Source organism: Silurus aristotelis (genome assembly GCF_946808225.1).
Source record: "Silurus aristotelis genome assembly, chromosome: 18".
Classification (NCBI taxonomy): Eukaryota; Metazoa; Chordata; class Actinopteri; order Siluriformes; family Siluridae; genus Silurus; species Silurus aristotelis.
In genome coordinates, this window is record NC_139591.1 from 2,435,699 (window position 1) to 2,462,224 (window position 26,526).

The following is a 26,526-nucleotide window of genomic DNA, read 5'->3' on the forward strand; positions in this document are numbered from 1 at the left end:
GAATAATTGCTTTCGAAAACGAACAGAAGGAATAGTATTCTCAATGATTTTTCTCCTATAACACATTATCAACAGATGGATTTCCTGCAGAATATCTGGCAACTCTGAGAGCCGACTTCGGCCTACCAGGGCTTAACTGGTATATGAGGCAAGATATAACGATTTACGAATCATGCACACCGTGTACTTCCGGTATAAAATGGTTTGAAGATCAGTGAGTTTGGCGCTTCCGCAAAGGCGGTGGTAGAATGGGGAGAAAGACTTTGAGGTTTTTTTGGCATTTAAAGGCTTCCGTACGATGTGAAGTCATATGGGGAAAGAAAATAATTGGAATATTTTGTTTTTGTTATATTTTTTATTGACAATGTATGACAACTTAAAGCTCACTATGTGCATTAAATAAAGCTAAAATATTTGTCAAAATTTTTCTAGTAGCTTTTACATAATAGTTATGCATATATGTATAAACGTGGGGTATTTTTAATACCAGTCAAATTTTATTTATATTATTTCATATTCATAGTTCAGGTATTTGAGTTGTGTAAAAGAATGAATAGGTGTACTGCCCTAAAGTTTAAACCTGATTTAATAGGGAACCCATCTTTATCCTCATCCTCAAATGTTAATTTATTATAGTTTCATCATGCAAAACTGTTCATGCTAAATATGGTCCTGAGCCTCTGTAATAGACTTTTGATATTAATTGCATTATAGTAGGTATAATCTGTTACTTACAACCAACCATGTGCATTGAAAAAAAATATATATATATTTTTTATTACAGTCTAAATATTAGTTATATCTGTGTGTGTGTGTGTGTGTGTGTGTGTGTGTGTGTGTGTGTGTGTGTGTGTGTGTGTGATTCATTAATTTTCTACTGGACATGTATGAGCAAAGCACAACATCTTATATACAGAAAACAGAATTGGTTAGTTCATTAACGAGTCCTGCATCCCAAGTCGTTAATTCTTGTGTCAACTGACTGAGAATTATTACAGTCTCACGAAATGGATTATTCGGCATTTTATTTGTTTATATTTAAATATGTGTTTTATTTTTGTACCCAATGGGTTTTAACAAATGTAAACTATTTAATTTTATCTTTCATTTATTTATTTTTATATAATCAATTTAATTTGTAATTATTTAATCGATTACTTAATTTAATCAATATAATACAATAGTGTATTGCATTAAATGTATTTGTATATATTTTATTTGTATTTTAAGTATGTATATATTTTTAAGCAAATTATTATTCAACTGATTGGAACTATAGTTGGTGTATGTAGACGTCTTATGGATCTGCTTTTTGAAAATGTATTATTTCATTTTAATTATGATTGAAGAAAACAAAATGAATTAAATTGAACTCAAATAATAAAAAAAAAAGATTCAAGCAAGATTCAAAGAACCGAGTCACTAAAATGATTCGATCTTTTCATGCAGGCTCCTTTCGCCCCGCCCCCCTTATCACACACACATCCCCGCCCTCTTTCCTACACACCCGGATTATTTTTTCTAGTTCACCACGCCCTCTTTCCTACACGCCCTACCTCCTTCCCACGCCCCCTCTATGGCGTCATTGCGTCGTTGCGTCACTCAGACACAGTCCGCCATTTTATCGCGTGTGGTTTGTGTTCACCGTTGTTGTTCAGCTCTTTTTTTTTCTTTCCGCGCAAAGTGATCATTGTAGAAATAGTAAATTTTTCGCAGCGATCAGGTCTTCAGATTAGAAAATGCAGGCGGAACACGAGCAGACCGACTTCAGCACGGATGAGTTTCCAGAGGGATCGAAAATAAACGCGAGCAAAAATCTGCAGGATGACGGGTGAGCTCGGCGGGCTTAGGCCGGGGTGCAGGCCCCACGGCGCTGCGGCTTTAGCCGGGCGAACGTGGCGGTTTGGTCATGTTTCCGTCTCGATGGCGGATCGTGTTTTCATTTAATTCTGAACCGTTAATCTTTTTGTTGTGTTTAACGAAATCGGCTCGCGCGTGCACAGTTTGCTCGGGATGCATTGTGTTGCGTTGCGTTCAAACGTGGCGTTTTGATGAACCTTCTGTAGCTCATCTGCGCCGAATTATAGATCTATAATCCGGTTCAGATCTTTATATACTCACCTTTTTATTCATCAGACAAATTTCTGTTCAGATTTCACGATTATCATTTAGCCAACTAATCGATTCCCGCGCGATTCAGTTGCACTTTGCTTTGATACCCCTGATTCGGTTTCCATGGTGCTGCTGGATCTCACCAACATCTACCTTTTGAACATCTTGGCTCTTTTAGATCCATCTCAAAAATCAATCTGAAATGCTTTATTTTTGTATTTTTTTGCAGGAAAATGTTTATCGGTGGATTGAGCTGGGACACCAGCAAACAAGACCTTAAAGATTATCTGTCCAAGTTTGGAGAGGTGTTGGATTGTACCATCAAAACAGACCCCATGACTGGCCGATCCAGAGGGTTTGGGTTCGTCCTCTTCAAAGATGCGGAGAGTGTCGACAGAGTAAGTAGAATCATCACAATCATCTCTCATCCCCATCTTCTATTCGTTAAAGCACTTCATGGTTCACGAATAACATCAGTGTAGGGTTTTGTCTTCTTCTAGGATTGATTTCTAACCCAAAAATCTGTATTCAGGTACTGGAGTTGAAGGAGCACAAGCTGGATGGTAAACTGATCGATCCAAAGCGAGCCAAAGCCATGAAGGGGAAGGAACCCCCCAAAAAAGTCTTTGTTGGAGGTCTTCGTCCAGAAACGTCAGAAGAACAAATTCGGGAATATTTCGGCTCTTTTGGAGATGTAAGTCTTGTGAATTTTGAAAGAGATTTTCTCCAAATCCTTGCTCCTATTACCAAATTGTCAACATTTCCAATTTTCTCTACAGATTGAAAACATCGAACTCCCCGTGGACAGCAACACGAACGAGAGGCGAGGGTTTTGCTTCGTAACGTACGTCGACGAAGAGCCCGTGAAGAAGCTGTTGGAAAATAGATACCACAACGTCGGAGCAGGAAAGGTACCTCCAGCACATCGGATTTCCCATTTCACAAAATAAAAACGTGTGGTTCGCAACTGGCGCACATTTTGATTTCGACTTTTAATTTGTGGTTTTAGTGCGAAATTAAAGTTGCCCAGCCTAAAGAGGTCTACAGACAGCAGCAGAACAGAAGCGACCGGGGAGGAAGAGGAGGATTCAGGGGTCGTGGAAGAGGAGGTATTTATCAGTTCTGTTTACGAGCCGTGATATTCGAATGATGATGATGATGATAATAATAAAAGAATCACTCGTACTGATACTGAGAGATTTTTATTGTGATAAAAATTGACCATGTCTCAATCCGATCCTTCATCCAGGACCAAGTCAGGGCTACAACCAAGGCTATGGAGGCTACTATGGACAGAACTACGGAAGCTACGGCAACGGTTACAACCAGGGCTATAATGATTACACCGGGTATGACTATACAGGCTACAACTACCAAAATTATGGCTACGGACAAGGCTATGATGATTACAATGGTAAGTTCCTAATATCTCTGTTAAAAATACTGATGATGTCACCAAAGCTTTTGTGTTAAATTCTAACTAAAATTAATTTCTAAAAGGTCAACAGAGCAACTACGGCAAAGTCTCCCGGGAAGGTGGAAATCACCAGAATAACTACCAGCCATATTGATGAAATGGCTTGACCTGCCAAAACTGATGGTAAGCTCCTAATCCAAATCTGTTATTTAGCATTAATGAACTTTTAAAGATCAATAGACAACGCTGACTATCCTAAAAACAGATTGGTATGCATTTTCATGCACCGCATCCTGAATGAAAATTGTAAGGATAAATGTCTATAGATCTTTAATTGCTAATGCTTGCACAGTGGGGTTTTTTTGTTTTTCTTTTTTAAAGCTTCTTCAGAAAAACATTAAGCGTTTTTCTGTAGATTTTCTCGCTTTTCTCCCTGCTTTTTAACAGGTGATCATAAAGGAAATAACATAAAGTTGATAGCATTGCTAACAGGTAAAGTACTGCTAAAAAAGGGTACAGAGTAAGGGCACCTCTCCTGATTTATTTTCCGTTCTTTCCCTAATTCTGATTATTATACCTTGTTTGTACCTGCCAGTGGGGACTTCATTGCAGGCCGTGTGTCACCTGACCACGAAATTCTCTGGGCGTCGCACATAGCGGGCAGAGAGCACGGCATGCACGAGAAAACGCTGTTCTGTGGTATGGTCTCTTCAAATTTCCTGTACCAGCGTTAAAGTGCAAACGTTAAGCAGGAGATCTCTGGTTATTTTAATCTTTTTTTTTTTTTTCTCCACCCCTTAAATTACCATGGTTTTGTTTTTTTAACAGTTTTTTAAAAATAAATTGATTTTTTACAGGTATTTAACAGTGAACCCTTGCTGTTTGTATTCTCCTTTTTATTAGTGTTCTTTGTATTTCAGTTCTGGAGCGTCAATGTTGCTTTTAATTTTTTTCCCCTTTCTTTGTCTAAAAAATGATTCCCACACCCAAATAAAAAGAAAAAGACAATAATAATTGCCTAAAACTCATAATGCTTGCTTTTTCTTTAGAGTCCATAGAGAACTTCAAATGGTACACTTCAGTCCTTTTCCTTAAGACATAGATGATAAAGATCATATGTAAACCCTATATAGCCATGAAAAGCTACTACAAAGGTTGAAGGTTCTCGCATAACGTTTGGAAATTATCTTAAATTGTATATTAAGATTATGCTCCCTTTTTTTTTTGGTCTTATTATCCTCCAGGTCAGTGGAGCTCAAAGTTCTGCTGGCAATAGAAGTGCTTTCAGTGCCATTAAGTTGTACATATGATCTTTAGTCTTGAACGATGATCTTTTTAATAGTTTAAAGTCAACAGCTCACGAAGTTAAACTGAAACATGGAGGTGGTTCTTTTTTTTTTTTTTCCTCCAGTACAATTCATAACTTCGTTAACAACCGTACATGTCTCGTCTCGTCTCTCTTTTTTTAGGTGGGCCGAGTGGAGCGTTCGTACCCTGGAGGCAGCTCGTGGATACCCTCACGGATTCTTCTTACTCAAAAAAAAAAAAAAAAAAAAAGCGTCTTGATTTTAAAATACTTTGGTTTCATTGTACTTTGATGAAAACATTCAGTCAGACCTTGTAAATATCATTTCCAAGTTTCTTATCCTGTGCTTTGTTGAAGTAGATCCTGAAAAGTTTTTTGTGCTGATGTGTACTTAGATCCTAATTTTGGAAAGTGTCCTTTTTGTCTTATTTTTTTTTTGTTTGTTTGTTTTTTGTTTTTTCAGTTTTGGATAAATGGAAATTAAAATTGGGGTACAAAAAACATGATTGTGTGGTTCTTTTTTTATTATTATTTTTATATATAAATAAATAAAGGCTGGTTTTTAATAGAAAAAAAAAGTATAGATTTTATCACCTTTGATTGGAAACTATTAAAGACTATTACAAGATATTTTATATATATATATAATATATATATATGAATGATTGATTTTAAGGTTTGGCTTTTTCCTACACAGAAAGGTTGGATTCTAAGATCTTTGGTATTTTATATAAAGAAAGACTGGACTTTTACTGGATTTTTTTATATATATATATATATATATATATATATGAATGATATAAGATCTATGATGGTATATATTTTAATGAGGATGGATTTTAATATCTATGACTCAGGAACAGATTTATATATATATATATATATATATATATATATATATATATATATATATATAATCCGTGTATGTATATTTAATCTCGGATTGTGGCTTGAATACATTGAATTGAGAGGATTTGGATCTGAAAGGCATGACGTGTAAGAAGATTGATTCTGGAGGAGATCCACCACCACAGGGACCAGGAGAAGTTCAGAAGTTGAGTTCACTTTAACCAAATGTAAAACACGCCTTGAGAATGTTCCTCGTTTTTTCTCCAGCTCTTTGTGCACATTCTCTAAACAAAATTAAAACCTTGAACCAGACTAAGAGTGTTTCTACTACAGGAAGGAACTGTAGCGTCGCATACATTAGGCGTTGATTTGACTTGCGCTCCATGACCTCTTCTTCGGTCTGCCTCCATTTTGTTCCTCAGCTGTGAGTCAACCAAACGCAGAGCCCAAGAACTGGTTATTCATCTTGTAACTCGGGATTTCAATCATTTGCTTTGATTTTATTTGATGTAATTGCTTTTTAATAGAAAGCGAAACCTTGCCATCAGTGCAGGAAACAGCGTCGGGAGTCCACTGAGACCTTCCAGGGAGGGGAAAAACATGGACGAGCAATACATCGGAGAAGATCCGACTATGAAGATGGAGGAAGATGAAGAAGCCAGCGTGGAAGGGCAGATGCAGGCGGTCAGTGATGGAGGTCCTGGAGAAAGCGAGGGGTCGAAGATTGATGCGAGTAAAAACGAGGAAGATGAAGGGTAAATGCATGCACCAGGATGAAACCATGGTAGATAGAACTCTGGCCAAAATGAGCAAAAAAAAATCCAAACATATATGTTTATGTACGTGTGTGTGTATATGTGTATATAATATATATACACATACATAAACAAGAACTCATGTAATGCCATTAAATTGAACAGCATGTCTGTGTGTGTGTGTGTGTGTGTGTGTGTGTGTGTGTGTGTATATATACATACATATATGCTGTTCAATTTAATGGCATTAAATGAGTTCTTGTTTATATGAGTTCTTAGGATTTTTGCATAAATTTTTTATATAATTACATATAATATTCAGGCTGTAAATCTTGTATCTCTCATGGCTTTCCTATAGACCAAATTGATGACGTCTCGAACCTAGTTAGCCTAGCTACCGGTAAAAGCCGGCTAGTCAACTTAATTCATTCTAAAACAAACATATAACACTTTGACAGGATTTATTTATTTATTCATTTATTATTTGTTGTTTTCTAAAATGCGAACAGTATTGTTATTATGATTGTTGTATGTCTAAATAGGTTGGGAAATGTTCGATAAAAACCGCAAGGCCTTTGCTAGCTAGCTAGCCCTTTCCATGATCTCAGTTCCATCCACCTCTGTAGTAGCAACGAGATGTTCCACATAAATACACTTTTATTACCATGATTTTTATGAAACATCTCAACAAAATATCTACCAATAAAGTATCCAGTACCTAAGTGTTCCAAGTTTTTGTAGCTGCTTCCAAATACACGGCACGGTCAAAAGTTTGTGGACACCCGACCATAAGATATGTGCTTTCTAAACACGTCTCCATTTGCTCTTCTAATAACCTCCAATCTTCTGAGATGATGTTTCACCAGATTTTCTAGTGTGTTTGTGTGAGTCATTCAGAAACCAGGGTGTTAGTAAAGTGGGTACTGATGTGAGGGAGGTTTGAGAGACTGAGCTCTACAGCAGAACATCTTCCATTCCATCCTATATAAAGCATATCTTCATGGAGCTGGATTTGTGCACCAGGTTTGGGTCTCCCAGTTCAAAGTAAAGGGAACATTTTGTGTAGAATTGTGTGCCTCAAAGTTTGTGGTGGGAAAAGCCGGGTGTCCGAATACTTTTGCCCACAATAGCTCATGTATAATATACCACTTTAATCACAAGCGTAACTATTTTTGACAAAATGACTGTCCTTTATTTAGACAGTCCTAATTTCTAAATTCTTTGGCATTTCCAAAGGGATTATTTGTTAGCATTTGTCTGAAAGGTGCAGAAGAATAACTTCTTAATGTCACCCCGGTCTTTCTAACATTATAAAGTTATCTGTCTCGCAGGAAAATGTTTGTTGGAGGCCTGAGCTGGGACACAACGAAGAAGGACTTAAAAGATTACTTCGCCAAGTTTGGGGAGGTCGTAGACTGCACTTTAAAGCTGGATCCAATGACCGGTCGATCCAGAGGCTTCGGCTTTGTACTGTTTAAAGAGTCCGATAGTGTGGAAAAGGTAATGATTTTTAATATGGTCCAGTTTCCCTTCCATTACAATAAATAAGGAATAAAACACAATCAATGGTGCTTTTATATGAAAAACATGAAAGATTGTGACTTTTCCAATGTTAACTGCCTCCCTTAATGTTTTATTCCTCTTAAAACACAACTCTTTTCCAATACAAGTTTTGATTTATAAATTCACACGTCATAGTTTTTAAAAGTTACATGGAATATTCACCAGATTACTTGGATTCACCTTTTTATTTCTTCTATTATACTACCAATCAACATTTCTTCACCAGCCTTGCTTTGTTTTCTCTCACTTTGAGTTAAAAATTAATTTGAATTACAGCAAAACAAAGTTTACTACATCACAGACAACTCAAATGTCTGTCCTAAAGAATTTCCTATGGACTCAAACCTATTAACCATGACACAGAAAATAAAGACTCCTTCAGTAAATGTTGAATAAATGTTTGCTTACAGAACGTCACCATATACACAATTAGACATTATCCTTTGTTAAATAACAGTTGTAGTAAACATTTTTATTATTAGTAATATTGATTTTTTTGTAACCATTTATTATTAGATCATTTCGAGCCACAGCATTTAAATTCCTCTGAATGATTTATTACTATAGAAATAAAATATATAAAGAATGACTACATTGATGTGCAGCCAAGACTTTTGTCAGAGCTCAGTGGAGTCAAGTTGCCACTGTTGGGCCCTTGAGCAAGGCCCTAAAGCCTTCTCTACCCCAGGGGTGCTGTCTGCACTCTGACCCCAGTTTCATACATACGTGGATACACGAAGAAAGAATTTCAATGACATCGTGTGTGTATATATAACAGTTTTCTCTCTGACAATAAATCAGCACATTCGGACACCCTCTGTGACCACGCTAACTAGTTTACCAGTATTTCAGGATTGTAGAACTTCCAGTTAGAATCACTTCCTATCGCTTTAATTTACATATTGCTTCTTATTTACATTAGAAACCTGTTTTCTCTACACGTAAAAAAGCACTAACTATGTAGTAATGACGCTATTTCATCTATCGGTTGCAGGTTATTCAACAAAAAGAACACAAACTTAACGGAAAAGTGATCGACCCCAAAAAAGCAAAAGCTATGAAGTCTAAGGAACCTGTGAAGAAGATCTTTGTTGGGGGCATTTCACCAGACACGCCTGAAGAGAAGATCAGAGAGTACTTTCATGCTTTTGGAGAGGTGTGTAAAAAAATCTACAAACTTCTATTCATCATAGATTACATACGAAATGATTTTTACATAAAAGAAGCATACATGGCGTCATGTTATCATATTTAATCTTGAGCTGACGACAAGGATTGGTGTTTCGGTTGTCAGGTGGAGTCTATTGAGTTACCGATGGAGAACAAAACAAATAAAAGACGAGGATTCTGTTTCATCACCTTCAAAGAGGAGGAACAAGTAAAAAAAATCATGGAGAAGAAGTACCATAATATTGGCCTTAGCAAGGTAAAGCATAATGGCTTGTAGTCTAACACTGATATGTACTGCTTCCTATTAGTTTTACTATTTATCATTTAAAGTTTGATGAACCATAATGACTTTAATGGCATTACTTATAATTGTTAAGACATCAGGTCAAGAATTATCAGAATACTTTGAGCCCATAGGGAAATTGTCGACAAATATATAAGTTTAGAAAGTTATAAAGTCTTTGATGATACTGATAATGCTTTTATATGCTTTGGCACAGTGTGAAGTCAAAGTGGCCATGTCAAAGGAGCAGTACCAGCAGCAGCAGTGGGGTGGAAGAGGTGGCTTCTCTTCTAGAGTTCGTGGGAGAGGAGGTGAGCGTGATTTTATATATAGTATGTACATGCAATTGTATTATCACCTGCCACACCAAACTACCGTTTAACATCACCATCCGAAGTTTTACGCATATGCAGTTTAAATAGGGATTTATTCTCAGCAAGTATGATCAGTTTTAGCCATGTAGCACTGACTAGTCTCGTCTTGAATGGGGTAAAGACTTGCAACCGAGTCTTTATCATGTATTCTTTCCAATAAATTGTTCCTGAAAATGTAGTTAGAGCTCTTGGAGCAGAATCTGTAAGGTATGATTTGCCATATTGTAATGTGTGATTTAGCCTAAGGTTAAATATAAAAAACATGCTGTCTCACATCTGGCAGAACTTTCCCACATTTGCGTAGTGATAAATATGCGTACACAAGACGGTCTTAGAATGTAACCGAGACTGGCTCTGTTTACAAGAAAGCACTTTATTTATCTACGTTTACACACTATCACCTTCAAAATAGTCCCTTTGCACAGCACCTTCTGCTCTTCGTGAATTTCTGCGATGGCGTCAAAACGGCAAACTTTGAGAAGAGTCCGCGGGAGCCACATCTGTCAAGTAGGGTGGGTGTGGAACCGAAATCATGCTGGAACCTCATGTGTGAGAAGAGCTCGGTGACAGGGTGCATGGTAAACGTGGAGCATCCAGAAATTGCAGGCGTGGTAACGCACGTGGTCAGAATAGCACCAGTCGCACAGCTCCAGATGTACACAGGACGAATTTCTTTTGGCAAACTGATTTATGAAGGACGGTGCTCCCTGTGACTGTGCGTGCACTCTTGTGCTGCCATCTGTTGGTGTGTTACAGAACTAGTCTCGAACTTTTTTGATATGGCCTTGTGTCTGTGTGTGTCTGTGTGTGTCTGTGTGTGTCTGTGTATCTGCAATATGATGACATTTTGTGTATCTTCATTTCAGGACCTAATCAAAATTGGAACCAGGGGTATGGAAACTATTGGAATCAAGGATATGGAAATTACGGAAACTATGGCTACAACAATCAAGGCTATGGTGGATACGGGGGCTATGATTACACGGGTTACAACTACTACGGCTATGGTGACTACAGCAGTATGTAATGCTGTTTGTGAAAACGCTGCAAAAAAAAAAAAAAACTCTAAGAAAATAATGTATGAAAGAATTTTTTTATACTGATATAATGAGAACTGTACACTAAATGACCTAAGCTTTAAGCCTAGCTGTTTAGCTCATTCATGTTTTTGTTTCTTGGTTTTTTGTTTGTTTTAATTTTTTGGTTTGTTTTTTTTGTCTGTCTTTGCTTTAACCTAAGATATAATGTAGATATTTATTGTATGAGATGTGGTGCTATGTGGAATGGGGAAAGGGATGTCTTACCTTCACAACTCATTTGTCACAAGTGCCTTGAGAGCCTTCAGCAAGAGTTAAAAATGTATATCTGTAGGTCAGTGGAGAAATGACCACAAGCCAATGGCCACTTTTAGAAGAAAATAAACTATTTTTAAAAATTCATCCAGTATACTCCAAAAATTTTTTGTCTCCTCCAATATTCGCAGAAAACGTTATATTTGAAAAAAACAGTGTAACGTAAGTATCCAATGCAATTAACGTATGAATGACAAATTATGTTCTAAGTAATTGGCTAATTTAAACTGGATTAATAAAGTACATTTCAGATGGTGTATTGCTTTCTGGATCTTCATCATAAATGTCTGAAATAGAATGCTTGAAGTTTTGGCTGTAAGCTATTATCATCCTGAGATGTTCGTATACATTTAATAGCCACTGTTTTTTCCCCTCCTATGTTCTCTGCTCAACCTGCAGACCAGCAGAGTGGTTACGGCAAATCTCCAAGGAGAGGTGGCCATCAAAACAGTTACAAGCCATACTAGCATACTACAAGCATAAACTTCAAAACATACATACAGGTATGCAGTTGCATTACTTAACCCAAGCCATCCTTAGCCATTACCTTATTCTACATTAACCTCATATGTAATGTATTTTGCTTAATTTTTTATTTTGTTTTTCTTTAAAGTTTTTCACAGCACCCTGGAGTGCTTTACTGTAGTGGTTAACATAGAAACGTCTTTCGGCAGTAATGTAACAGCTGGCTTTTGGCTGTTTCTTGCCTTTTATGTAACAGTAAAAAAAAAAAAACATAAAAAATTTAACAGGTACAGTACTGCTAAATGGGTACGAGAAAATAAGGATTTGCAACGAAAACACACAAAAGAAGAATGTTGTCTCCTAACTCTGACCTTGTTTGTACCTGCCAGTGGGGACTTCCTTGCAGGCCATGAGCTGACTTCCCGATTCTCTCAGGCCCGCTCAATGCGGACAGGGTACGAGAGGCGTACGCTCTCGAATGCTCCCATTTGGTATGGTCTTCCAACATCCTGTATATGACTTGTCAAAAAAAACAAACAAAAAACTCCAGAAAACATAACGGATACACCAGGCTTTAATCCTTGCCTTTGCTTATTTTATTTTTGGTTTTTTACATTCTGTTTAAAATTCATGGCATCCTTTTTTTAATGTAATTTTTATGTAATACAACGTAATGTCATTTTTTACAGGTAATGGTTAAATACGACAGCACTGAAAAATAACTGCTTACTTTTTTAAAGGATTCCGCCTTCTCTGGATTTTCCAGTGTTTTAATATATGCCCTTTTAATCTTAACTGTAATGCTTGCTTTTCTTTATTTATAGACTGTGTAGCAGTAATAGCCAGTAGTCCATGAGCTAAAAAAAAAACCTGGTTTGTACTCGGGACACCACTACGCCGGAGAATTGCTTAATTTTCATTATTGTATTGTGTCTTTTAATGGCAGCGCTGAAAGAAGTTCGTTCTAACAAATTCTCTTTTTTTTTTTTTTTACTTATTTATTTATTTATTAATTTATTTATTTATTTAATCTTTTCAAACCTAAGAAAAATTTGCATGAAATGTTTTCTTACTGTAAAATTTTTAAATAATTAAAGGTTTTATATTTGTGTCTGGGTGTAAATTTATTAAAGTTTATTGCATTTTTTGGGGGGATTTATATATTCATATATATTTTCAAGCAGTATTTCTAGATTATTGCATTTTAGTATGAATTAAATATATTTTTCTTCTAAAACAAGATGCCTACCTGTTTTTTTTATTTAGAAATTAATTAATATTTTTATTTTCTGTCTTTCAGGTGGGGATATTTTTGGAAGGTAACATCTCAAGCGAAACACTTTGTGTCAAGGCAGATGTTTATTAAGGAGTGTTAATGGCTTAAGAAAAGCTTCAACTGAACTACAGCTGCTGGCTGATGTGCAGTATGTTTTCTTTATGAGCTGCCTGATGAAGGCGGACGTTCTGATCAACATTGAACTTGCCTGCAGTTTCAGTATAACATGCTTTCTTCAGTCAAAATCTTTTGTTTTTGTGTTAATATCCTTGTTTATGTTAGTGATTTGTTTAGTGCATTATTTGCAAATATTCTGCTGCTAGGTCATTAGTTTAATTCTTCGCTCTAAAAGTTCGTGTCAGGAGGTTTCTTTGAGGCTTAGGAGTGTTTTTGCTACAAAACCATTTAAATCAGTGATCTAAATAAAATAAAGTATATAAATTCTGAATGAAATGCATGCCACAGAGTGTCTCTTTATTATGAGCAGTCTTTTCTGTACAGTTTTCAGTATTTACATGCTAATTAGCGTATCGTGACGAAGAATAGGTATGGCTGTAGATTTTATTTTGTCTACGACATTCAGTGTAAGATACACTTCATAATTAATGGAATACCATTAAACCAATACCATTACAACGAACATTCAAAATAAAAGGTTGGATCATAAATAGGATCCAGAGAGACAAAACAATACTAAACACAGTCACAAATATTACTTCCTTCTCTACCTTTACCCTTTACAGACATATTTGTCACACAAACTACAACCACTATATGGTTTCAAAGGTCTAGAGTAGGCTGGATTTTAATGTTTTTCAGTGTTGTAAACACTTCAGAGTGGAATGTTGATCTAAAGCTAATCAACTCTCGTAAACTCAGCGGTCCAGTGTACAAGTTATCGGAGAATTTCCATTGTATTTACATAACATTGAAAGTTGGAATGAGTTTTCTCCCAAAGTGACAAACAAAAATGTCATGAATATAGATGACGACCAAATTTACTCTTACGTTTAATATGAAAATGGTACGCTGTGATGTTATGTGGGAATGACTCCGGTTGCCAAAAGAATGATGATCAAAACAATGATGAACACAACCACTCCAATTATAATCATCATTTTTGTGTTCTTCCACCAATACTTCCTGGAAACCCGTGCTGAAGTCCTTTGAAACGAGTCGGCCTGGTTGAAATGGCATGCGGTACAGGAGAAAGTGATGCAAGTGTTAAAATGATTAAATATAGAGTTGTTCTGCTAAATAGCTATAATATAAAAATTGTGGTTAATAACTTACAGTGGCCTGCAGATCACCTGTTTTATCAATGAGGTCGTCTAGCCTCTCTCCCCTCTCCAACACTTTGTTTATGTTGTCTGTGAGGATAACTTTGACATCATTGACCTGCTCCTGCACTTGACTGACTTTACTGGAGCTTTGGGGTTCTGCGTTAAGCTCAGCCTATACAGGATATCCAAAGAATATAAAGGCAGTAATTGGTAATCTGAGTGGGAAGTACAACATTGTAATGGGAGCAGTAACTCAGTAGACAATATACACATTCATTTTAGCATTTAACATTCATTTGTATAGGCAAAACTTAAGCAGTGGTTACAAGAATCAGTAATATGCCTCAGGACTCTCAGCAAAATTGCTGTTTTTGGCAATCTGTGAGATTCCTTGTTACCGACATTTTGCTGACATTTGCTTTTACTTCCCTCCTGAACTTCCTCTATTGTTCAATGAGTGATGAAACACTTTAGTGTACTAGTACACTGCTATTTAGATTCTCTGTGCAGCTTCATTTAGTAAACCTTTTATTTTTCTTGGGGTTTTTTGCTGTTGTAATTTAAAAACTTGTTCCATCCACTGAGCTAACAGCTTGGTTTTAACCTTAAACAAATAAGTACACAATCACAAGGCAAACAAAATGAAGAAAACAGTTTCACTTACCATATTCGTCCTTCTCAGATGCCAATTCAAATGTTCTCGAAAGGTCTCAACACCATCAACTGTCTTATAACAGACTTTCTACCATTGCTTAACAAATTCAGGATATGGGGTTTCTTTTTATTCCAGGCTGCTACGAGCGACAACACAAGTCTGAGCAAACAGGCAGGAAGGCTTCAGAACTCATTTGCACACAAGGCCACCCCTCCCAGCCTGCGAGTACATTGACTGCCGGGTAACTCTGGACTGCCTTCTTTCCTCTGAGTCAGTGAGCTATTAGGTTTAGACACACCATATGTTGGTTAAGCACCTGATGAATATGTACTACACTCATATGACTGAGCAAAGGCCACGGTCCATTATCAGAGGACTATAAACAATGGTGATAAAGGAGTGAAAAGCAATAAAAGTCTTCCAATGTGCCAGCTGACAATGTTACTTTGAAGAACATGCTGCAACATTGCAACACAACTAATGCAAAATACCCTTTTAGCAAAAAGAAATAAGCTCTTATTGGCCTGCGATGTCACAAATGTGAATAGTAAAAGAATGGTTAATGACAAGACTAGGAAATTGTTGTCGTTAATACGGTTATAAATGTTTCATTTTTCATTTAAAAAACGTTTACTATGAGCATTTTCTTAAATAAGACTCCTGGACTACAGTCTCTATGGCTGGACAATATGGTGGTACCAGGAGACATCGTTATCTCACTGCCCTCTTGTTATAGTTTGTGTAGAGTTTCATCTTCGTGTAGGTTCCTTCATGTTCCATGTTTTTTTTTTCCCCCAGGCCTGAAAATATCCCAGTAGGTGTGCTGGCTGTACTTAAAAGCTACTACGTATAATTGTGTGTATTTGTGTGCATGTTATATGCCAATAATTGGGCTTTTTATGATTACTGCAGCTTTTATAATTGCTGCAGAATCTTTATTGTCCAAAGGAGATTATTCATTTGGCAACATTAAACCATCTCTGACGAAACATTGGGTTGTAAACTAAAATATTTACTCAAGAAAAGTATTCTTACTAAAAGGATGAAAAAGTCACCATACATGGACAGTTTGCCTCAAATTCCTAACACTTACTCATAGTTTATTTAAGTCTGTTTACTCATAATCCATGCAGATGCTCAAAGTAGGAATTTGGTGACAATGTGAACATCTTGATTTTATTTTTCATGTCTGAAAAATGTGGTCAGAGTGCATTGTCCTGCTGAATGAGGGAATACCATGTTGCCATTAAGTGGTTTCTGCAACAATGTTTAGGTCAGTGGTGCATGCTAATTGACCTAAGCTTGATTGACCTCCTGATACCATCTTTTCTCCAGATAAGTGATTCACATACACCTGGCTATCCACATGATATGGTTTACATGGATAGGAAGATCTTAAGTGGCCTGCTACTGAACACCTTTGGAATGAATTGGAATGCTGACTGCACCCCAGTCCTCCAAACCCTGCATCAGTATCTAACTTTACTAAAACCCTTGTGACTGTTAAACACAAATCTCCACGAGCACACTCCAAAATCTAGAGGAACATCTTCCCAGAAGAGTGAAGGGAATAATTAGAGCACATACCATACTTGTGACCAGATGATCACAAACCTTTGGCAATATAGTGTATGGATCAATTCAAGTGTAATATACAATATAAAGTGTAAGTAGGTTCTCATCAAATAAGTTAATGCAAAACATTATACAATATCATGCAATTCTGATGTTTTGTGTAAAACACAGTTGCTTTTAAGCAGACTTTAGGCTTAATCTTTTTGTTGTTTGTAGCACCTTTTTGTTTAGAAGGAAAAACCGAAAGCCTACAGTGTAAATGATTACTGGAGCTGCTGACTCTGTGACTGGATTCTGGAGACTTGGAGAAGGTTATTGGGGTCAGAATAAACCACTCCCACAACACATAGTTGAGCTTCATCCACGGGTGCAGTTCTGCTGTTTGTTTTCCTGCAGCCAGGACACACTGGAAACAGATTTGCTATGAATAATACCGTGTACAGCAAACCAGGAAAAACTTTCCTTTTTACATCGGAATCTGTCGGTGAAGGTCATGCTGGTGAGACTTGATTTTTTTTTTTTTTAAAGATCTGCTCTACAGACTATTGTGCAGGAAGTCTGTTTCTTTTTTTTTAATTCATTTTCAGATTTATCCTTTCATGCCTAATAATATAATAATTAATACTGATCCGTTTATGAACCGCAGTTCATGTTTACATTACAGTAGTCTTGATCAAGCACCTTGCATGTCCTGACATGCCACATTATTCATCAACTAATGACCTTTGCTATATTCATTACGGCTTGAGTTCGTCTACAGATTAATAGTTAGCTATTGATTATATAACACTAAAAAGTATCCTCTGATTTATCCCCAGATAAAATGTGTGATCAGATAAGTGATGCTGTTTTGGACGCATATCTTTCCCAAGACCCTGACTCCAGAGTGGCATGTGGTATAAACTTCCAATAAATAGTTCAATGTTCTTTCATTAGGTCATCAGTATTTTGGTATTAAGAGTCTTCTGGATATACATATACAGTGCCTGTTTAAAGTGTGGAAACACCAAGTCTTTTATGGTTTTTGAGACATGTATTTTCCTGTTATTTCTATGCAACAAACTAGGAAAAGTTCTGTAAGCATTATTTATAGAGCAAACAGTGGTCTGGAGTGATATCTATCATTGAATGGCCTGCCCAGTCACCACACCTGAATCCTATTGAACTGCTCTGGTATGAACTGGATCAATAAGTCAGAAAGAAATCTTCAACTAGTGAAGGACATCTATGGCAAGTTTTACAATAGGCATGGCAAAGTATTTCAAGTATGCCAATGATTTCAGCTGAATATTTGGAGAAACAAAATGCCAAGAGTGTGTAAGGCTGTAATGCATGCTATGCAAAGATTTTTCATCTAGACATTTATATGTTTAATTAGTCAAAGTAAATTTTTACACTTTCAGCCAAGTTTGTTGCATAGAAGCAATAGGAACATACATGTGTCTCTTTAAAATCATGGTGTGTAGGTGTGTATATATAAAATCCACATTTAATAATCAACAAGCAATTTGGAATTCTATACCAATACTATGCAGGGAATCCCTTCCATCTTAAATCAGTTTAATTCTTTATGCCATGGATTCCACAAGATGTTTGAAAATTTTCTTTGAGATCCTGGTCCATGTTGCTTTACTGCATTACATTTTCTGCAGATCACTAAAAATATTTCAGGACTGGTTTTAGGAACATGACAAAAAGTGCAAAATGTTCATTCAGCCACTGAATTTTACAAAACTCAAACCATTTAAGCTTCTATGGGAACACGTTCTATCTATGGAGATACCACCTTTGCAATACTAATGTCTTAGTTCCAGATAGCAGATCACTAGAGCCCATGTTTGGAAGGGTCAGTGCTGTTTTGGTGGCAACAGTATGGACCTACAGTATGACTAATCTGTTTAATTGACTACAGTTAATGATTTTTATTTTTGAGTCCTTCAACGGCTATTATTCAGAAGTGCTTTATTTACTGGGTCAAACGTTTTCTTTTTTTAAAAACAGAATGTGTAGCTAAGACTGGTATGATCCTACTTTGTGGAGAAGTGACATCAAAGGCAGTAGTCGATCTTCAGAAAGTGGTCAGAAACACTGTGAAGAGTATTGGATATGACGACTCATCCAAAGGTAAGATCATTTTTTATAGAATAGAGGCAACCTCACAGTGAACAGTGTCCCGGTTTAAACTTTTCACATTCTCCCTTTGTATGCATGGATTTCCTCTGGGTTCTTCAGTTTTCTCAGACCTCCAAAGAACATGGCAGTAAATGAAATAAACTACAATGTGAATTGTAGGTGTGAATGAAGGTGTGAATGTGTGTTCATGGTGCACACTTTGGGTGTTTTCCCACCTCAAGTCGAGTATTCCCAAGATTTACTGTGACCCTGACCAGTTACTGAAAATGTACAAACTGACATGAAATAATTGGTGGCACATAAATATGCATGATAATTATTCTCTCAACAGGTTTTGACTACAAGACCTGCAATGTGCTTGTGGCCTTGGAACCACAGTGTGCTGAGATTAGTGACTGTGTGTTCGAAGGCCGTGATGAGGAGGAAATTGGTGCTGGTGATCAGGTTAGAATTATTTTATTCAAATGTATAATGTAAATAAAAGCAGAAGGCAATGATTTGCACATCTCATAAACCCATAATTTATTCGCAATATAGCATAGAATCAAATAAAATTTTGAAACTGAGGAAGCGTACAATTCTAACAAAAAATAAGGTATTTTTGAATTTAATGGCTGAAACACATCTCAAAAAAGTTGGGACAGGGCCATGTTTATTCCTGAGAAGACCAGTGTTTTCCATTTGTATCTAAAACATTCTTACTGCTTATCAGTCCTTTACTGCTCATCAGTCCTGGGTCTTCTTTCTCATATTTTTCATTTTACTCAAAACAGCAATTTTTTTGGGTCATGTATTTGTGGGTGACATGGTGAACTGCGTTCACAGACAATAAATCCTGGAGGTGTCTTTGAGCTCGTGCAGTGATTTTGATTACAGAATCATGTCTGGTATAAATGCACTGCTGCCTGAGGGCCCAAAGATCACAGGCATCTAATATTTTGCCCTTGTCCCTTGCACACAGATGTTTTACCAGATTCTAAAAAACCATGTCATAATACAATGTGCTGAATGATGAGATATTTAGTCTTTTCAATTTTATATTAAGGAACATTATTCTGAAATTGTTCCACAGATTGGTGAACCTCTGCCTCTATAAAATGCTCTTTTTATGCCCAGTCAAGTTGTTAATCTGTTGCCAATTAACCTAATTAGTTAAAAATTGTTCCTCCAGCTGTTTCTTTTTGGTAACACTTACTTTTCCACCCTTTTGTTGCCCCGTCCTAATTTTCTGAAGTCTGATTAAAATCAAAATGACTTTTCCCCCCACTTAAAACAGTACATTTTCTCAGGTTTAACATTTGATGTTTTTGGTTATGAGATTTGCAAATGTATTCTGTTTTATTTACAATTAATACAACATCCCAACTTGGGGTTGTCTTCTTCTTCTTCTTCTTCTTCTTCTTCTTCTTCTTCTTCTTATTATTATTATTATTATTATTATTATTATTATTATTATTATTATTATTACAGGGATTAATGTTTGGCTATGCAACAGATGAGACAGAGGAATGCATGCCGTTGACCGTCCTCCTGGCTCATAAACTTAATTGTAGAATGAAAGAGCTGTCAAGGAATGGAGAATGTCCCTGGATTCTACCTGACTGTAAATCACAGGTAAAATAAAAAGAAGTGCACTTCACATTACAATAGCAGCAAAGGAATTTCTAATAAATTGTGATAATCCGACAGGTTACAGTGGAATACTGTGATAACAAGGGAGCGATGGAGCCAATTCGAATTCATACAGTGGTCATCTCAGTCCAACATAAACCCCACATTACTTTAGGAGAGATTCGAGAAAATTTGATGGAAAAAGTGATTAAAGCAGTTATTCCAACCAAATACCTTGATGACAAAACTATATATCACCTGCTTCCAAGTGGAAAATTCCTAATGGGTGGCCCCCAGGTGAGTAATTGTTTCATTGCTGGAACATCAGTTTTAAGCTTTAAATGAAAACCTCTGGAGATATTATGAGTTTTGAGCAAGAATCTCAACCGAGTCATATGAGATGTTTGATATGCAAAGTTCTTATTTGACCTGATTTTTTTGTGTATGATAATTTGATTATCAGGGAGATGCAGGTCTTACAGGCAGAAAGATCATTGTTGACACATATGGTGGTTGGGGTAGTCATGGAGGTGGTGCTTTTTCTGGGAAGGATTGTAGCAAAGTGGATCGTTCTGGAGCTTATGCTGCACGCTGGGTTGCCAAATCACTTGTAAAAGCCAAGCTATGCAGAAGAGTACTGGTACAGGTAAGGAAAGACATTATCTACTTATTTCTCTGACCTTTTCAGCAATTCAGCAATTTTATTTTATTTTTTTTAAACAAAAAAACAGTTACTGACAGATGATACCATCTGCCAGCCAAAGTTGAAATGAACATCCATATTTATTTATTTTTAATTACTAATTGTTTTGGTTTATAGATCTCGTATGCCATTGGCATAAGCCATCCTTTATCAATCTCAATATTCCATTATGGGTCATCCTCCAGAGATGAAGATGAGCTTCTGGAAATTGTTCAGAAGAATTTTGACTTAAGACCAGGTGTAATTGTCAAGTAAGTGGAATTACGTGTAGATTTTACAACAGTAAATTGTGACATGCTAATAAGGATACATTTATGTTGTGATGTTTGTGATGATGTTATTATGATACTCTCATCATCCCTTATTTTTTTTACAGAGAGCTTGGTCTGAAAAAACCCATTTTTCAGAAGACTGCTAGCTTTGGACATTTTGGACGAGAGGAATTTCCCTGGGAGAAAGCAAAGAAACTGGTGCTTTAGCCACAAGGAAAACCTTTCTCTACATATCATAAGCATTCTAATGATGTTTCTTAATTCTATTGGCGGATGAAATACACAAATCATGTATTTGAGTTAAAGTAGAGCTACACCTGGTAAAATATTACCCCAAAATCTATTTTGACCATATCAGATCCATTTATACTTCCACTTGAATAAAAGTAGAAAAGTATTTGCCTTTACATGTACTTAAGTGTCCAAAGTACTATGATTAATTATGGCTATAGTCCATTGATTGCAACATAAAAAACTGATTTTTTTTAAGACCAAATATTTAATGAAATCCATTTTGTTTAAAAAGAAATAAAATAAAAAAATATAATTGAATTACAGTTTTTTGTGTAATTACCCACTGCACAATGGTTACACAGTTCACCTTGTCCCCCGTAGTTTAACTCAGGTTTTATATTACCTTTACGAGTTTTAGTGTTTTAATAAATTTTCTGTCACCCAATCACTGGAGTGTTGGAAAGCCATGATTGGAAAATAAGAGCTGATTACACCATAGTTCCTAAGAGAATTAATTGTTTGTATTTAAAATTAACAACATACAAACGATGTAAAGAAGAAAATGTAAATTTGATATTTAATCTGTATTTGTTGGGACCAAATAACTTTATTTTTCTTATTGGCCCAATAACATAAACACATAAAGTAGGCTTGACCAACAGAGGATGGAATTGTTTCATTGACCCCTGGGTTTAGAAGCCCAAGCACACTTCTGCTGCACCACTCTGCTGAAAGATCACACCTGATGGGACATTCATGTTTTACATTGAATGAAGGCTCATTTTAATTATATTCTACAACAAATAAAGTATTGGAAATTGTAAAGTTTAAAGCAACAAGAAGGGAAGGTACAGGCTACTCTTTTACACTCATTCTCATTTCAAACTGACCAACATGAATATACAATTTACATCATTGTAGTAAACGCTAGTTTTTAGTTTTTTTTTAGGTTTTGCTCCATCAACATCTGGGCTATGAGCCCAGCACACATCCGCAGCACCACTCTGTTACCTAGCAAGGTTCCTGTAATGTCAAACACCTTTATACACATCCTTACACTCATTCTTATTTCAAACAGATCATTAAATTTGAGACATAAAGAGGGCTGGACTTCAGCAAAGGTTGATTTCCATCCATTGACCCCTTGGTTATGGGCCCAGAACGCTTCCGCTGCACCACTCTGCCCAAAGATGACCCTAAAAGGAGCAAAAAAGCACAATCAACTGGATTAGGAGACCAGTGCCTTATTCATTAGACCAGTGGAGTGGAAGTTATTGGCAGTCTGCTGTTAGTCCTCCAAAGTCTTTTTACACATCTTTACACTCATTTGTCAAACTGACTAACAAGTATGTGCACTTTTTTATCCTTGACGTAATGCTATTAATTGGTTTGTGACTTAAAAAAAAGCTCAGCCATAGCAGAGGATGGTTTCGATCCATCGACCTCTGGGTTATGGGCCCAGCACGCTTCCGCTGCGCCACTCTGCTTGAAGGCCACCCCAGATGGGATTCGAACCCACAATCCCTGGCTTAGGAGGCCAGTGCCTTATCCATTAGGCCACTGGGGCAGACAGATGCCCACCCTGTCTACGTCACTAGCAGTCACACAGTTAGCAGAGGGTCGCTTAAGCATGTTATAAGGTCGAAAGCCTTTATATACAGCCTTCCACTAGTTTTTGTGACATTACTCTACGATTTTATTGACGGAACGCAGCAGCTCAATGAAAAAACTCAAAGATCTGCCATTGTGTGATGAAACGCAGCCTCGCAAGTGCTCCAATACAACAGGTGGCGCTGCTGCTCTAAAAAGCTAAACAAGTCAAATACTTTTCAACGCAGAGGAAGCGATTTGGACTGGAAACATGGGGACACGCTTGAAGGTTAAGAGCATTAAAAATAATGCATGTTTTTATGTTTTTATAATATTTTAGTAATTGGTAAATTACTGATCATGATGCACGTGAACACTGTTCATTTCTTTTCGGCGTTTAAATCGAAACATTTAAAATCGTTTGTAATGTTTATAATAAAACATACTGTATGTGATATATACAAAATGAGGGCTGTCGAACGATTAAAATATTTAATCGTGATTAATCGCATGATTAAACACGACTCTCTAATCAACATAGGCCTGGACAAACATAACCAATAACGACTCTAATCAACATGGGCTTGGACAAATATGGATGCTCTATGCAAATTTATGTTTATTATTAGTGAAACCAAACTCAGCATAGAGCATGAAGACATGTTCTTGTAAATGTTTTACAGTAATTGAGGTGTTTTGAATTATGCCAATCATCAGGACACCAAACTGACCTTTTACTATGTTTCCACACGGACGGTTTTGATTGCCGGATGTGTTCATCATGGCGGATTTTGGTGCTTGATTTGAGACTTAGCACATCAGTAAAACAAATGTTTAATGATTAAAACTTATTTATAGTTTAATATATTTTTTATCTACAGAAATGACGTATGGAAATGTGCATTGAAGGTTTTAATTTCGGCACTTTTAAATTCATTCATTTATATTTTTAACAAAAATGGTTACAAAAATGCGCACTGCATTCATCGCGTTAATCAAAACCCTATTTGCAAAATAGCATTTGATACGCAGTACTCCGCTTCATAGAGAGCAACATATTTAATGTTTTTAACTATATATATTTTTTTCTCCAGGTGCTTAGAATGTTCAAAGCTCTGCACCGAACCCGGATGACTGTGTTTAAAGATGATGACCAGGCATTAAAAGGTGTGAACAAAGTAAATAGTGCAGTAGTTTGTCTTTTTCTGAAAATAGATTCTTGTCAACAACTATGTATTGTTGCATGAAATCTAAAGGGTTCAGGGATATTGAAAAGCAAGCATTTCAGAATGCGGGCTGATGTCATATGTCAGGTTCAGATCATTAAATTGATGTCGAAGTTCATGATTTGGCAACAAAGGTGGAGGAAATACAACATTTTTCACTTTTTTATTGTATATTGTTTATATATAATTGCTTCAGCTGATACCTTTTATAATATTTTTCTTTTTACCAGAGTATTATGTCAAAACATAATTGATTATTTCATTAGGTGGGTGTGTTGGAAACAATTAGTAATTGCTTGTATAGGATGAATAGAATAAATGCATTAATATGATGCCTATATTAAGAAAAGCTAATTATCTAGAAAAATGGGGTTACCTTTTCTTTAATTATTTTTCTTCTTCAAACCACAGCTGCCAGATTAAAGATCAATGAAGAATTTAAGAAAAACCAAAATGAAACATCGGAAGAAAATATACAGCAGGTATAAATAAACATTATTAAAATTAGAATTTGTCGCTGATTGTTTTTTTTTTCCCTGATGGTTATTATATTAAATTAGATGTTTGTTCTACATCTGGTTTCACCTCAACAATCAGAACATGTTTGTAAGACTTTGTCCTAGTTATGACTTTCTGCTTATGTGTTTCTGCAGATGATTAAAATGAGCAGAGCTGTTGAGACAATTCTGCGGGAGAATGTCTTACAGGCGGAGCATGTTGGTGAAAATAAGCTTGGTAATGTCTGAACGCTGAATACTGTGATGATGCACTGGTGATATTTTTTATAATTGCTAACAAGACCTGTTATAAGCAAACTGTTTTGGTTCTTTTTTTTTTTTCTTTTTTTTTTTCAGTTCTGCGCCCCCGGGACAGTCTTTTGTTAGAAAATGTACCTTACTGTGACACTCCTCAATCAAAAGCATAACGAGCATGGATTCATGCTGGACATGATCTAAGGACATGCCGAATAAAACTGTCTCTCCAAACCCTGAGGACAAATTCCATCCCAGAAACTGAAGTGCATAAAGCTGTACATTAATTTTTTTATATATATATTAATATTGTAAAATAAGCCAGATTTTTCTGACTTAATCCTGCTTTGAAATTGCTCTCAGACAAATGCTTTCACTTGTGCGCTGTTGTTCAGACGTCTTTGTGTTATTTAGTTTTAAGTAATGTGAAAACCACTTCAATGTTTTGTAAATGTATGAAAACATTTGTGAAATTCACTGTATTCAATATGCAATCTGTGAAAGGCTTTAGGCTTCTGTGTGTCCCGCACTGACGTTCTCTACGGTGTTTGATAGACGGAATTAAGACGACTTGTTTCATCATTTAGCAATATGAATACATATACAATGACTTGTTTAATATTAAATATTAATACTAATATTACAGTTTAATCATGCATGAATTAAGTCAAGTTTATTTCTATTGCGCTTTTCACAACAGACATTGTCTCAAAGCAGCTTTACAGAAATCAACAGTTAAGGTGAATGGTGTGTATTTATCCCTGATGAGCAGCCTGTGGCAATTAAAACTCCCTTAGATGTTATGAGGAAGAAACCTTGAGAGGAACCAGACTCAAAAGGGGAACCCATCCTCATTTGGGTGTCATCAAGACTGTGATTATAGTCTTTAAACAATACAGAACACTGTAGAGTGAGCATGAAAACTGTTTGTTAGCAAACATCTGAGGAAAAAAGCAGTTTTTTAAGCTATAATCAAGCTCTAGCTCCCAGCCTGGCTTCTTAGGGTATATTTGTAAATATATTTTGTTTTCTGTTCTTGTAATAAATGTTATATTTGCAATGTGAAATTTTAAATATGGGTAATTGAAATATATGTAAAATTTTGCCCTGCTATTAAGGAGATTTAACAAAACTGGCAAGACTCATGTGTGGAATGATGGCATTCATTTGTATGCTGAATAAAACTGAAATGCAGAAATCCACCTGGAGTTTTCTTCTTCAGATATACTGATCCACACAAAGAGAACAGTTTATTGTTGCTTTGGAGCATTTCTCAGATCAGAAATAAAATTGTCAAAACTACTTGTTCAACCTCCACATCATGGAGTCACTTTTTCACATCATAAAAGCAATTTCTCGTTGCTTGGAACTAATTGTGAACGCTTTGGTACAATCATTTCCTTGATTGTGTATAATTTTCTGCTTTTGATTGTTTTGTGCTGTTTGTACAAATTGTTTTGAGAAATTCACATTCTGGTTTGCAAATATTAAGAATGATTCAAGGAAATGCTCCAAAGCAATTGAGTCAATGATGATTGAGTGAATCAATGCAAAGCATCGCAATTTGTTC

General features: G+C 36.1%; 5 protein-coding genes across 20 annotated transcripts; 4 read left to right on the forward strand and 1 right to left on the reverse strand.

The window, feature by feature from the left end:
• The first annotated feature begins 1,567 nt into the window (after positions 1–1,567).
• hnrnpdl (heterogeneous nuclear ribonucleoprotein D-like) lies at positions 1,568–5,223 on the forward strand. Of its 5 annotated transcripts, XR_014537787.1 has the most exons (9): positions 1,590–1,831; positions 2,342–2,510; positions 2,645–2,806; positions 2,892–3,023; positions 3,122–3,221; positions 3,362–3,526; positions 3,613–3,712; positions 4,125–4,228; positions 4,999–5,223. XR_014537787.1 is itself a non-coding variant. In XM_083568013.1 (8 exons), the coding sequence occupies exons 1-7, from the start codon at positions 1,740–1,742 to the stop codon at positions 3,681–3,683; spliced, it is 891 nt and encodes a 296-aa protein (XP_083424139.1). In that variant the 5' UTR covers positions 1,585–1,739; the 3' UTR covers positions 3,684–3,712; positions 4,999–5,223. The 5 variants fall into 5 exon arrangements, 3 of the variants coding, with proteins under 3 accessions (XP_083424137.1, XP_083424139.1, XP_083424138.1); XM_083568013.1 differs by lacking the exon at positions 4,125–4,228 and having other exon boundaries at positions 1,585–1,831; XR_014537786.1 differs by having other exon boundaries at positions 3,613–4,228.
• Positions 5,224–5,958: 735 nt separating this feature from the next.
• Positions 5,959–13,375, forward strand: hnrnpd (heterogeneous nuclear ribonucleoprotein D). 10 transcript variants are annotated; one of them, XR_014537782.1, is made up of 10 exons: positions 5,959–6,108; positions 6,212–6,439; positions 7,771–7,939; positions 8,997–9,158; positions 9,297–9,428; positions 9,673–9,766; positions 10,696–10,848; positions 11,581–11,684; positions 12,036–12,137; positions 12,947–13,375. XR_014537782.1 is itself a non-coding variant. In XM_083568002.1 (9 exons), the coding sequence occupies exons 1-8, from the start codon at positions 6,068–6,070 to the stop codon at positions 11,646–11,648; spliced, it is 1,047 nt and encodes a 348-aa protein (XP_083424128.1). In that variant the 5' UTR covers positions 5,959–6,067; the 3' UTR covers positions 11,649–11,684; positions 12,036–13,375. The 10 variants fall into 10 exon arrangements, 7 of the variants coding, with proteins under 7 accessions (XP_083424128.1, XP_083424129.1, XP_083424126.1 ...); XR_014537783.1 differs by having other exon boundaries at positions 5,960–6,108; positions 10,696–10,836; XR_014537781.1 differs by having other exon boundaries at positions 11,581–12,137.
• Positions 13,371–15,028, reverse strand: LOC310740891 (vesicle-associated membrane protein 8). Its single transcript, XM_083568062.1, has 3 exons — positions 14,870–15,028; positions 14,216–14,377; positions 13,371–14,103 (listed from the first exon to the last, which is right to left on the reverse strand). The coding sequence occupies exons 1-3, from the start codon at positions 14,870–14,872 to the stop codon at positions 13,960–13,962; spliced, it is 309 nt and encodes a 102-aa protein (XP_083424188.1). The 5' UTR covers positions 14,873–15,028; the 3' UTR covers positions 13,371–13,959.
• Positions 15,029–16,641: 1,613 nt separating this feature from the next.
• mat2al (methionine adenosyltransferase II, alpha-like) lies at positions 16,642–21,706 on the forward strand. 3 transcript variants are annotated; one of them, XM_083569441.1, is made up of 10 exons: positions 16,655–16,934; positions 17,254–17,331; positions 18,437–18,559; positions 18,900–19,012; positions 20,039–20,182; positions 20,258–20,476; positions 20,643–20,825; positions 21,000–21,133; positions 21,259–21,406; positions 21,455–21,706. In XM_083569441.1, the coding sequence occupies exons 1-9, from the start codon at positions 16,859–16,861 to the stop codon at positions 21,359–21,361; spliced, it is 1,173 nt and encodes a 390-aa protein (XP_083425567.1). In that variant the 5' UTR covers positions 16,655–16,858; the 3' UTR covers positions 21,362–21,406; positions 21,455–21,706. The 3 variants fall into 3 exon arrangements, with proteins under 3 accessions (XP_083425568.1, XP_083425567.1, XP_083425566.1); XM_083569440.1 differs by having other exon boundaries at positions 21,259–21,706; XM_083569442.1 differs by lacking the exon at positions 20,258–20,476 and having other exon boundaries at positions 16,642–16,934; positions 21,259–21,706.
• A 1,427-nt stretch (positions 21,707–23,133) lies between these two features.
• lyrm7 (LYR motif containing 7) lies at positions 23,134–26,152 on the forward strand. The gene is made up of 5 exons (XM_083568061.1): positions 23,134–23,267; positions 24,073–24,145; positions 24,616–24,686; positions 24,858–24,939; positions 25,059–26,152. Exons 1-5 carry the CDS (start codon positions 23,250–23,252, stop codon positions 25,127–25,129), a joined length of 315 nt encoding a protein of 104 aa, XP_083424187.1. The 5' UTR covers positions 23,134–23,249; the 3' UTR covers positions 25,130–26,152.
• Positions 26,153–26,526: the final 374 nt, after the last annotated feature.